This window comes from Penaeus japonicus, unplaced genomic scaffold, assembly GCF_977035675.1.
Source record: "Penaeus japonicus unplaced genomic scaffold, GWHDUDI00000001_assembly GWHDUDI00000015, whole genome shotgun sequence".
NCBI classification, from domain to species: Eukaryota; Metazoa; Arthropoda; class Malacostraca; order Decapoda; family Penaeidae; genus Penaeus; species Penaeus japonicus.
In genome coordinates, this window is record NW_028234417.1 from 15,458,988 (window position 1) to 15,471,487 (window position 12,500).

The 12,500-nt window shown below is 36.7% G+C and overlaps 1 protein-coding gene across 1 annotated transcript in view; it reads right to left on the reverse strand.

The window, feature by feature from the left end:
* LOC122246812 (condensin-2 complex subunit D3) overlaps nucleotides 1-12,500 on the reverse strand; it is a 22,034-nt gene that overhangs the window by 7,148 nt on the left and 2,386 nt on the right. The window contains exons 1-12 of the mRNA XM_043005572.2: nucleotides 11,988-12,500; nucleotides 11,353-11,529; nucleotides 10,422-10,588; nucleotides 9,642-9,795; nucleotides 9,269-9,467; nucleotides 8,283-8,403; nucleotides 7,531-7,723; nucleotides 7,015-7,166; nucleotides 6,700-6,856; nucleotides 6,297-6,428; nucleotides 3,650-3,821; nucleotides 3,226-3,422 (exon numbers count right to left, since the gene is read on the reverse strand). The exon at nucleotides 11,988-12,500 is cut by the window's right edge and continues 2,386 nt beyond it. Of these exons, the coding sequence (XP_042861506.2) occupies nucleotides 3,226-3,422; nucleotides 3,650-3,821; nucleotides 6,297-6,428; nucleotides 6,700-6,856; nucleotides 7,015-7,166; nucleotides 7,531-7,723; nucleotides 8,283-8,403; nucleotides 9,269-9,467; nucleotides 9,642-9,795; nucleotides 10,422-10,588; nucleotides 11,353-11,529; nucleotides 11,988-12,500 (2,334 nt within the window). The remainder of the gene's footprint in view (nucleotides 1-3,225; nucleotides 3,423-3,649; nucleotides 3,822-6,296; nucleotides 6,429-6,699; nucleotides 6,857-7,014; nucleotides 7,167-7,530; nucleotides 7,724-8,282; nucleotides 8,404-9,268; nucleotides 9,468-9,641; nucleotides 9,796-10,421; nucleotides 10,589-11,352; nucleotides 11,530-11,987) is intronic.

Below are 12,500 nucleotides of genomic sequence, written 5' to 3' on the forward strand. Positions count from 1 at the left end.
AAAGGTAAGAGAGAAACCTTCTCGTGTTTACCTTTGGAATCCCATGATCCTGAGGAAAATGTGTTAAATATATTTAGCTATAATCATCTGTACTTTAGAAATACTGACTTAGATGTATTTCTATTAAACTAACATTAAAAAAACAGGGAAGTAATACATCAAAAATATACTTTACATGCCACAAATGTGGCCAAATGATATTTATTCTGATAAAGATAACTTGTGTAATCTATTCAAAGCACCTTCCCAGGTTGGTTGAAAAGTACAAAGTCAAATGGTATTAACAATTACAGACATAAAATTCATTCACACATTTACAGATAACCTAAACTTTTGCTCCATCTCAAAGTAAACCGGGAACTAACTTAATTATCCTTTTATAGTGAGACCTTGCCATCATACTTGATAAAGCAATTATAGCAATTACATCATAATCCACTTACTTGAATAAAAGTTGCTTTCTGTTCTATCCTGGTGAGAACATTAAAGAAAAATCCTAAAATATTTTGAACCAACCGTAAATTTGAACCTAACACTTGTACATCATTCACCATATTTCTTAACCCATTCACGCCGGGGCCGTTCCGGCTTTGCACGGTCGCAATACCGGGGTTCTCGAACGCATAAACCTAACACCTCGAGATTCTCAGATGCACAAGCTGCGAGCCTGGGCTGCCCGGTCGCTCAACCCGAGTGCGCGGCTTGCCCTCATAGCTCGTCCCGGGCCTCTGACGCAAAAACCACAAAACGTGTCATCACGTCAACCGGCTCCAATGGGTTAACAAATCCCTAATCACATTTAAGAAAGGTACCATATAATCTGGTAATCTAATAGAACATAGTAACCAATAAACAGCATTTTCTTATTCAATCAGTCAGCCAAGAGGTTATATTTTTATGCATTGAAATTTCCACTGCTCAACCTATTTCTAAACCTATTAATTTGCCTGTTGAGAATTGGCATGCCTCCCACACACAGCTTTTTATTTGTGGATGAAGATCATTCTTCACAGCAGCTGACTTCTACATCCCCTACTAAAATAATGATTATCATAATAAATTGTATAAACTTGTCCTCTTTTTTAACGGAACGCCCCGCCTAAAAATCAATATCATTTATATATATGACGGTATGACGGCACCATTTGGCTATTGATATATATAATCGCGTCTGTGGCCTCCTGCGCCGGCGGCATTGGGTTAATAAATACATACATAGCACAGGCTGTGCTGAAGTGACTCAAATATTGTTTACAGCAAGAATAAACCTGATTTTTCTTTTATCAATAACTGAAAATGCAGTATAAAATGAGCAAAAGTAAATTAATTACTAATTGTTTGGATTAAATAGTTCAAAGCCTATCTTTCTTTCCATAGTTTTTGCTTGTTACTAGAAATAATAATATTCCAACATACAAGTCATCACTATAAAAAAGACACCTAATCTACACCTTTCTTCACGGTTTACAATGACTCCAATCTCCTCTCTAATCAAATATACTCAGACATATTTATAAAAACATGATAAAACAAATACTTCAGCACTTTTGCCTTCCTCCCACACTGCTTCCTCATATCAAAACCACTTTATTCTTGTTTCTAACTTTCATTTACATAACATGCGAACTTTGTGAAGAGGCCATACTTACATTATTCCTACATCTATTTTGAGACTATTTTTTATCTAATGGGTTAAACAGTGAAACTATGTAACAAAAAAGTATATAACTAGACAGAGAAGTGGGAAGTTTTAGGGAGAAAGAAAACCGTAAAAAAAAAAATAAAATGCAAAGATATCCCAAATCAAGGAAATGTGCTGCACAAAGGAAAAAGAACCGAAAAAGGAAAAATAACAAGAAGACTGTATCAAAAACAATGATCACATGTGCTGCTACCTGCTCAGCATCTTTGCTTTCAAGATGGACAAAGCAATCAGAAGAAATTTGTAAATGTATGAAATCTGTTTCTTTACTCCTTTGTTACCTTTATAAAATATTTCATACCAACTTGTTAAAGTGACTGTTTCCAAGCTTCACATTAATTACTGATCTATTCCTTATATCATATTAAGTCCATATCACAACACATAAAATACTTTGTTAAACTGCTACCAAAAATTTAATAACATATAATAAAGAATATAAATAAGAACTATTACAGCATGCAGGAACATCATACAGAATGGAATTTATCTTATAAAATAAATGAAAAAAAAAGATATATAAATAAATCTAAAACAATCCACAAAACAATAAATGAATAAACCAGTACCAAATAAACAGAAACAGTTGACCCTTCATACAGAATAACACAAATTCATATGTGTGTTGTATCTATATAATCAGAGAAGTTCCAATTGTATGGACACATTTTTTTTTGTGTGTGTGGTCTCATGTGTTTGTTTTTTTCATGGGTGTTTTTGTTAACTTTTTCGCGTGTGTGTGCTTTTTCATATGTGTGTTTATTTGTGTGTGTGTGTGTGTGTGTGTGTGTGTGTGTGTGTGTGTGTGTGTGTGTGTGTGTGTGTGTGTGTGTGTGTGTGTGTGTGTGTGTGTGTGTGTGTGTGTGTGTGTGTGTGTGTGTGTGTGTGTGTGTGTGTGTGTGTGTGTGTGTGTTTTTTTTCATGTATTTTTTGTGCATGTTTGGGAGTGTTTGTGTTTGTGTGTGTGTTCTTTCCAGTGCGGAATATAATGTCTTGTCCAAATTATACATAAATGTTATCATAAAGTTGCTCGTTATTATCAAATGTTCACTGAAATTTTCACTCCTATATCTTCATTTCTTTACCATTTCTAACATCATGATAACATTTTTACCTGCATGGTGTGCTGGCCCCACTATGAAGTTGGTTATATTGCAGCCATCATCTATTGTTATGCTACAAGACATGAAGATGATCTTCAACAATTTTCTTTGCGTGTTTAGCATTTGTGTGTAACAAGTATTCTTTATACCATCAGCATTATCATTATTACTCTTTTCCCTTTTTTTATACAATAATGTGGGACATCAACACTCAAATACTTCAAATCAAAATTGAGTTATGAGTAAAGATTGCAAGGGCAATTAATACAATCTTATTTTTGCCAAAGCTTTAACTTCTTACAAAAAATAAAACTATTGCACAGTTGAATGGCCAACTATCCCAGAAAAGAAAAGAAAAGAAAAAGTAATGAAGGAACAACAGACAAATCAAGAAATATCATGTAAACCTAATCAACCCACCTGTGATATGATGGTCTTCTTGATGGCCATTCCTGCCATTGCTGCCTGCTCAGCCTGGTCAGTGGGCTGGTCAGCATCCTCAGGCCTGGACTTGAGGGACGCCAGTTTGATCTCATCACTGCTCAGCACTGTCAGCGTGTCCTGTAGCATCGGGAGGCTTGAAGGGGTCAACTTGATCCGCCCATCCACAATGCCCCCTAGAAAGAGGTAGAAATAAAAGTCTAATGATCTCTACTGTACATTTTGGATGGTAAAATGTTTCTTGTAAAAATCATGTCAATTCAAGTATCTAAATGTCTCAGTTATCTAATAATGTTTTTTAACTATAGCATATAAACTGTCTAACTTGAGAAGTAACTAAAAAAATGCCAAGATATCAAACTTGTATTCCAATTCATTAAAATTATCATTTTTTAAATTTTACCTAACACATCTTGACAAAGTCTTTGGGTAATTGTGAATCTCTGGTCATCAGGCATGTGATCTAGCATGAATCGATAAATAAGGTGCCTATCTTCTCGGTGGTGCTCCTCTGCTAAGGAGAAGAGCTCCTTCTCTGAAGTGCTTTGAGTAAACTTGTTGTAACTCTCATGCTCCTGAAAGAGGAAAAAGACATAGGACAATACTTTTCATAAACATCGAGAGCAGTAACTATCCTGTAATACCAAAGATGTTATTTCTCTAGACACCTGATGTGTTTGCGATTAAATCTTGGGCCCTTTTGATTGGTTTACTGAACTCACTGCCAAATGATATTCTACAATTTATTTCATGTATATTACAAAGAAGAAAATAAATATCATTACAAATAGCAAGGACGCTTTGGTAATAAACATTTATCTAGTTATTCAACTGAAATTGTGACATGACAGTTGCATGAAATATTGCATAAGGTCAAAATATATGAAATTACTTTCTTTAGCCCATTCACGCTGGATGACATGACATTATGTCGGGAATATTTCACTCCCACCAGATGACGTCTTATCACGTCATGATTTATCCCTATAATTACTTGTTTTATATAGTTATGTATATACTTATTGCAGTTGTATTTGTATAGATACATTTTTCTTGACTTGTCAAAGAAAAAAAAGTAATAAAATCAAAAACCACCTCTCATTAACCCCTAGAATGTGAAAAGTGCTCTGAGAGGCCCAGTGCGGTATTGTGCTGGGAGATATCTACGGTCTCCAGCAAGCACTATCTTTAACCCATTCGCACTGGATGACGTGCTGACACGTTTCGTGATTTTTATGTCAGACGCCGGTGACGAGATATCTGGACACGGTCAGCGCTCTGGGTGAGCAAGCGGGCAGGCCAGGCTCGCGGCTTGTGCGCCCAAGAGTCTCAAGGCGTTAGGCTTATGCATTTGAAAACCCTGGCATTATGACCATACAAAGCCGGAATCGCCCCAATGGCACACAGCAAGTTGCCGACCTCTTGCTCTAAAGTACCACCAATGAGAACGTGAAGAGGAAGGTGAATAAAACCATGCTCAGTGTCTAAAAATGCTCCTGTGCCAGCAGGGGTGTCTTTTACTGTGGCACTCACAGTCATAAGCACAGGTTTCCTACCTCTCCTTGTTATCTTCATTATAGATGGTTATAAGTGTTGTATTCATTCATGACAGTACATAAATACAAAAAATAAAGTTACATAAGCACAGGTTTCCTCCCTCTCCTTGTTATCTTCATTATAGATGGTTATATGTGTTGTATTCATTCATGACAGTACATAAATACAAAAAATAAAGTTACTTTTTCTCCTTCCATAAAAAATCAATACTTCTATCACATGGAGTATAAAGAAAATAATGAGCTGCTATGGACCCTGAACTACAATTTCAGTAAACTACAGCATTGATAGAGCCTGTCATATGACACATATAAGTCTCTCAATACAATAAAACACACAAAAATGGCTCTAGTTCTACAATGAGTGACTGAAATAGTGAGAAAAGTCCAAGTATGTTGTGTGAAGCTGCCTCGCTCTGAAATAAAACCCATCTTGGAGAATGGGCAAGCGAATCTATCACCCATCCGCCATGGGTTAACCCATTCACACCGGGGCGATTCCGGCTTTGTATGGTCGTAATGCCGGGGTTTTCGAATGCATAAGCCTAACACCTCGAGACTCTCGAGCGCACAAGCCGCGAGCCTGGGCTGCCCGCTCGCTCACCTCGAGCGCCGGCCTTGCCCAGATATTTAGTCACCGGCGTCTGACGCAAAAAACACAAAACGTGTCAGCACATCATCCGGTGTGAGTGGATTAAATTCACTGCAAGACACAGTTTTTCCTAACTAGAAAGTGCCAATTCTATTTATTTCTATTAATTAATGTAGCATTCTAGTGTAGTATCCAGACACAAGTGGGGTAACATGTAAAACAATTAATAATATTCTTCATGAATATACTGAGAAATGTCCTCTACTGCATTATAAAGTGTACTTATCAAATATATACTCATCAACCAGGATCTTGGTATCAGAGGTATAATCAACATATGGCCAGTGATGCAAGGGTTGATTCACCATACCAATGATGACCACACCCACTAACAAGCAGCTATCTATACCTTCCTGGCAGAAAACATCCCATGTTGCAGGTTTGAAAAAAACAAATGTATGGGTGCCTGACCAATCAGAGGCTCCCATTTACAAGTGCCAACAAATCATGTCGCCAAAAAAGACATTTTATGATTTACATGTGACAGGAAATAATACTGCATATTGTGAAGGGATCATGTTTAACACCTGTTTTCCATTATTATATTTCCTGTTGAATTAATTCATAAAAGTAAACAAACTAGCAAGTACATTACATAATTATGAACTTCTAAATTTCCCATTGCATAATCACAGATAAATATTTGAAAACCTAATTCTAAGAAACCCTGATCAACCCAATGATGACGTGTGTCACGGCAAAGTGCCTGAAGATGGGGTGACACACCAGTGTGATGTTCCCGATGTAATATTGCATAAGCCCGGCATAGGGGTTTTTCACTTCTCGCCGGGCCCATCAGGATTCGGTTAATAGGAAACAGTTAAATATTATCAATACTTTACCTCATAACAGTTGTAATGGAAAATGCACTCTATAAAGTGCTGACAGAGTATCTTTGGGAAACGTTTCAGCAACCTCTCTGTTATGTAGAAAATAACTGTGCTCCTAATCTCTTCATGGTCATCTGTAAGGCACTAAAAGAAAGGAAAATTCATTGAATATAAATTGTGGTATGAATTGCCAAGACATTTTAAAACAAAACTCCAAAATTTGAAGCTAAATACATGACAATTTTGCCCTAGTTCATTTCAAAGCACAATAAAGGTAAACAAATAAAATGAGAACACAATGAAAATCTGACCATCTTTGTCTAATCAAAACATTAGTTGCCAAAAGAGAAAAATATGTTTTATGACTAATAAATGCTGAAATAAGTGGTTAAAACCTACATTTTTTCTTATTTACCTGTAAAATCCTATAAAAGAAGGACCCTTTGAGTTTTAGATAATCCTCCTGAAGCAAGTTGATTAGTAAGGTCAAAGTTGTCCTCCTGACTTGCAAATCTGGGTCTCGAAGACAAGCAGTAACTTGTGGCATCAAGGGATCAACCAGTGTTGCATACCTATCAAAATTAATTACAATAATTTAAATATGTAGATCAATATCATGTAATTCAAGATAAACTGAAACTTTCTAATCTCTCATAAAATGAAGTAAATCACATAATCTCAGACCATAATGACAAACCAAAACATGTCTAACAACAATTCCAAATATTACCTGACACACATATCTGACAGTGTGAAGACAATGTTGATCTTGAGAGATGAGCATGTACTAGAGTCTAGCATCTTCCCAAGAGCTGGAATGATGCGTTTGGCTTGGTCCTCATGTTGCAAGCACATCTTGCCCAAGGTTACTACAGCCAGAGCCTGGTGAACAAATGAGTATTCTGAGTAGTCTATAAGTACTTCTAAAATGTATATTGTTATCAGAGTTACATGACAAAAACTGTGCAAAGACATATAAAACGTAGCTTTTTAGACACATCTGTTAAAAACTTTTAGACATCTGTTGACTATTTATTTTAATAAATAAAGTTAAATTTGTAGGGAATCAAGGTATGACAAACATTTTTCTTGTAAGCTTTTCATTAAACTCTGTATTTATCAAAATACTTTAATATATAAACATTCAAAGTTTGCCAATAAAAGAATGACATCATAAAAAAGGAAGGATATTCCACCTTTGCATTCTACCCACAACTGAATACAAGGGCACTGTCTTAAGTCAAACCTTCACTCTAGTAGTTGGTACGAAAGTGATTTCTGTGGGCTGAGAACTCTGAGTCTGGGATGAGGGGATGATTGCTGATCCAGTTCTCTGTATTCCTGACTGGTGAAATATGATACTCTGCAGCATCAAGAACATCCTCCTGTTGACCTTATGTGGACACAGCATCGAAGCCTCTCCCAGGGTGAACAAGTGTCTATGGATGATGGTCAGAGAAAAATTACAATGCTATCTCTTACACAGTATAGAGGCCCTATTAATTATACATGGGATACAAAATATGAGAAATGGAAAGAAGAGTAAGTTGCAGAAACAGAAGAAGAAAAAGAAAAGACAGAGCTGATGGAAGTGATCGTGGTAAAAGATAAGTGTAACTGGTTGAAAGGGAGCTTAACCCACACAGGACGGGTGGTACAGCATGTGTACCGCGCATTCAAAAGCCCAGTTGCCGGGCGGCACAGTATTGTGCCAGCTATTCATTTAATTTAGGCCTAATAATTCAAAAGCCCCGGCATTTGGACATTCTAGGCTAGAAATCCCCCGTCGGGAATGGGTTAAAGATAATTTAAAGATGAGATGGGATATGGCAACATTTAGAGGAAACAAATAAAAATGAGAAGAGATAGGGTATATAATATACAAAAATAATAAAGGATTATATCATTCATATCAGTTAACTGAATGTTCCATAGATTTGAAATCCTCATAAATTCCAGAAAAGACAACCAGGGAACCATTTGTAATCCCCCTCTTACCTAAAAAGTAACTCTTCTCCTTCTTTGTCTAATGGGTCTGTCTTCTCAAACAGAATGTGTTTTAAGTGGTCATCACACATCTTGAGAAGTGGAGCCACCCACTTCTCTATTGCTTTTTGTCCTGCAAAGTCATATTCATTTTTATTTCAAGTTTTTGTCATGCATTATTAAGCTATATGTTGCCTTTCTACCTACATAGGTATAATGGCTATATCAGAAATGTAAATAACCATTTAGTTATACTTTGTCATTTTTACTAAGAAATGCTGCAGCCTTGAAACAAATGTTATCCACTTCATAGTGACAAATATAAAAAAAAGTAACATGTAATATGTAATTCTAATGAAGATTTAATCAGAATGTGTTAATTGCTTATTTTGCTTTGCAAAGTTACTTATTCTCAATTACACATTTTGTACATGTGTCTAGTAGTTTTATTCCCTAAATCAGGTGGCCAACCCATCGATCCCAAACCCTTCTCCCCTCGATCACATTGAATTAGTGTCAATCATTAGTAATGTAAGTGTACACTCACAAAAATACACACACACACACACACACACACACACACACACACACACACACACACACACACACACACACACACACACACACACACACACACACACACACACACACACACACACACACACACACACACACACACACACACACACACACACACACGCACGCACACACACGCACGCACACACACACTCGCACTTACACATATGCATTTACACGCATGCACTTACACACACACACACACACACACACAATCACTCCACATAATTAGGCCTATAAGGGCAACACAATGGGGGGTATTTTGGGCAAGTTAGTGATCACAGAGGTAATTGTGGAAAAGTAATTATACCAGTCAAAAAGTTGGCCACCCTGCTAAAATGACAGCAGCTTCTCAAACTTCACACTAAATATTATATACAATAGAGACACATCAGAATCACACTTAGTTTTAATCAACTTACCCTCTGCCTCATCACCATGGAGTTTATAACTAAGCAGAGTAATTGTATCCATCATGGAAGATATGAGCTCAACACCAAAGGAGAAATTGTTGACAGGCTCCAGAAGCTTCTTCTGTAGAGCCTCAGCACGGTCATTTGGTACATGCTTGATGCTGTTGCTCAGGACTTTCAACACCTGCTGTAGGGTGTAAGCACCCACCTGCAGGTATCAACAAAAGCCATCATTAAAAAGTATCAATAGTGCCTATATTCGAAATTTGATGCCTTTTTTTCCCATAAAAGTTGGCAGTAGCACCATACAGCCAAACTAATATAATCTTCCTTCTAAAGCAGGCAAAAACTGGATCAGATGTATGTAGTTGGTATCACTCACCTGTGATTCCCCTTGGCAATGTTCTTCAAAATAGTCCACAGCAAATGCAATATTTTTCACAGTAATATGGTTGGATAGCAAAGCCAGCAGTGTCCATACTTCCTCATTGTATTCTTTCCCAATGTGAGAGCGAGCAATGCTGGCAATTTGAGGTCTGCAAGTTGAAAGATATGTTACTTGCATATGTAGTAATGACTGTATGAATCCTGTGACTAGACACACACAAAAACACACACACACACACACACACACACGCACACACATACGCACGCACGCACGCACGCACGCGATACCAGTAGTGCATAGATCCAATCTCAATTTTTTTCTTTCTTTTTTACACATACATACACACAAAGAAAAAGAGAATGAAAGATAGAGAATAAAAGCCTGTAGGCATTACAGAAGCTAACAAATCTCCACCACTTATTTTCTGACAAGATAGAGCTTTAATTGGTTCCATATTTGATGACAAATTGCCTGGGAGATCTAAAAGCTTTCTTGAAGTTGGGCCAGTTGATGCATAGGTGAATCAGTAAAATTTGCCTCTAAAATAGATAATTAAAATGAAAACCACATGCAAGATACCTCATCAAATTTCCAAAACATGTTAATCATACAAGCTGAATAGAGTAAAACATTATTAATACATAAAATAAACATACTCAATTTCCTTGTATAAAATCCCTATACAAACAAATAATGCAAAATAAATAAAAACAGAACTTACTTTATAATCCTATCTTCTCTTCACAAACTATGAAAATAAATAAGTACACTTACTTGACATATTCTGTCTTGGACCACATCATTATAGCTTTATTGAAAAATTTGTGGAAGGAATGTTTTGTGATACCACTCAGCACATGCCAAGGAAGCTTATTCTCAGGCAGGTTACCCTTGGGATGGTCATGAGGTAACATGGGCTTGAACAACAGCTGGTCAAGAACCTACAGACAGAGAACACTGTTAAGATACTGGTAAAATGTGAACCAAGTTATAACTTTCACTTTTAAACTCTAATCAAGTAGGAAGTTCCCTTTCCATAACTGCATTTAAGTAATGACTTATACATAAATCTGTAACACATTATAATATCAGGGATACATTCTTTGTTTAGTGAAAGCAATACTATAGTAACTTCTCCAGAAATAGACTAATACTTATGGCAAAACAACACAACTGATTTTCTTTACATACAAGGAATCCAAAATCAGAACAAATGTTTCTCAAGAATCAAGAAAACCCTGTCAGACCCACAACACTTTCAATAACACCATCAAGTTTTAGGCACTGTTGGGGCAAAATTTGTTTATCATTTCAGTTCAAATGTACTTTAATTCAAAATACAAAAGAACCTATTTAAATTGAATGTAATTCTACTCATTCAAAAGTAAATGTCCAATACCAATTCAATCAAATCCAATTTCTTATGGACCAGAACAGACATTCTTAGATATATCATTAAAACATGTGATGTATAAGGAAAATAGTTAAAGGCAGGCCTACCCATACCATGTGAAGACATGATCATATAGATATGGTTACCAAAAAGTACAATTGCAACAAGTTAACATTTTATATACTTTTGTGCCAGTAAACTATATTTCCTTTTGTTACATACTAGAGTATAAATCATTTCTTCATATCATATCAATTGATAGGTATCAACTCCAATTAATCCATTATCCAATACTGGAAAGTTAGGACTCACCTCAACCACTCTCTCCTGAACTTTCATTTCTGGGTCAAGAATGAGTGGTAAGACCCCTTTGATCCATCGCATCATCACACCACTGTGTTCTGGGTAACACAATACAAGTGTTGTCAATGAGGTGACCATCTGCTTGCGGATGATCAGTGCTGGGTCCCTGCAGTGCTCTACTAAGACCTGTGGTAAAGCCATACAATTAAATAAAGAATTTAAATCATATAGATATTTTTTGGAAAATTGCATGACACAGTTTCTAACCTGACTAATTCTGGGTGCAAGAATATCTCTAATAACAAGAGTTTAAATCATAATTTCATCTAAAAATATATGGATTCTAATTGAAAAAATATCACTTCCACTTTAACCTACTGGTACCTGATGATGTGATATCATGTCATGAGAATATTTTTCGCTCCCACCTGTTATCACCCTGTTGAATCGAGCAGGTGAAAAGCACTCAAGGGGTGCATTGCACCCAGAGGGATGACATGCTTGACCACTACACAAGCTTGATACTTAGCCAGCAGAAGCATCATTAGGCAAATACAAGCCCCAGCGAGAACGGGTCAAGAAATACACATCACAAATATAATGAAACTATACTAGTACCAAGCAATTAATCATATTGCACATACCTCAAGATTCTTATCCATCAGCATCTCATTGTCAATTCTCATTAAGTTTTCTAAAACTTGTAGAGCTGACTTGCGCACAGTCACCTTATCATCCAGGGCCCGGCGATGCAGCATGGACACGACTAACGAAGCATTTGGCAGATCGAGGTCCTCATCTTCTAGTCCAAGAGGAGATTCCATATTGATATTGTTGTTGTCAATGTGTGGAGTTGTAAAGACAGTAGGCCGTGTGCAGAAAAATATTTGCTTCATGGCAAGCATAATGGTTGGGTTGGTAGAAAACGTGCATTCTGCCAGTAAGGCCAGCGCTTTTGAACGCACAGTGGCTCCACTATCACGGCATCTAGAGAAAATAATGCTCAATAAGAATTTGTGAGAGAGAATATTTCGATCAGGGGGGACGTTTACTGAGTGATCCACTCTAACATTTTCAAAACTGGCATTGCTGCTCTCACCATCAGACTCTTCCTCCTGACCTTCTCTTATTGTCCTGAGCGGGGATTGTACCTCTTG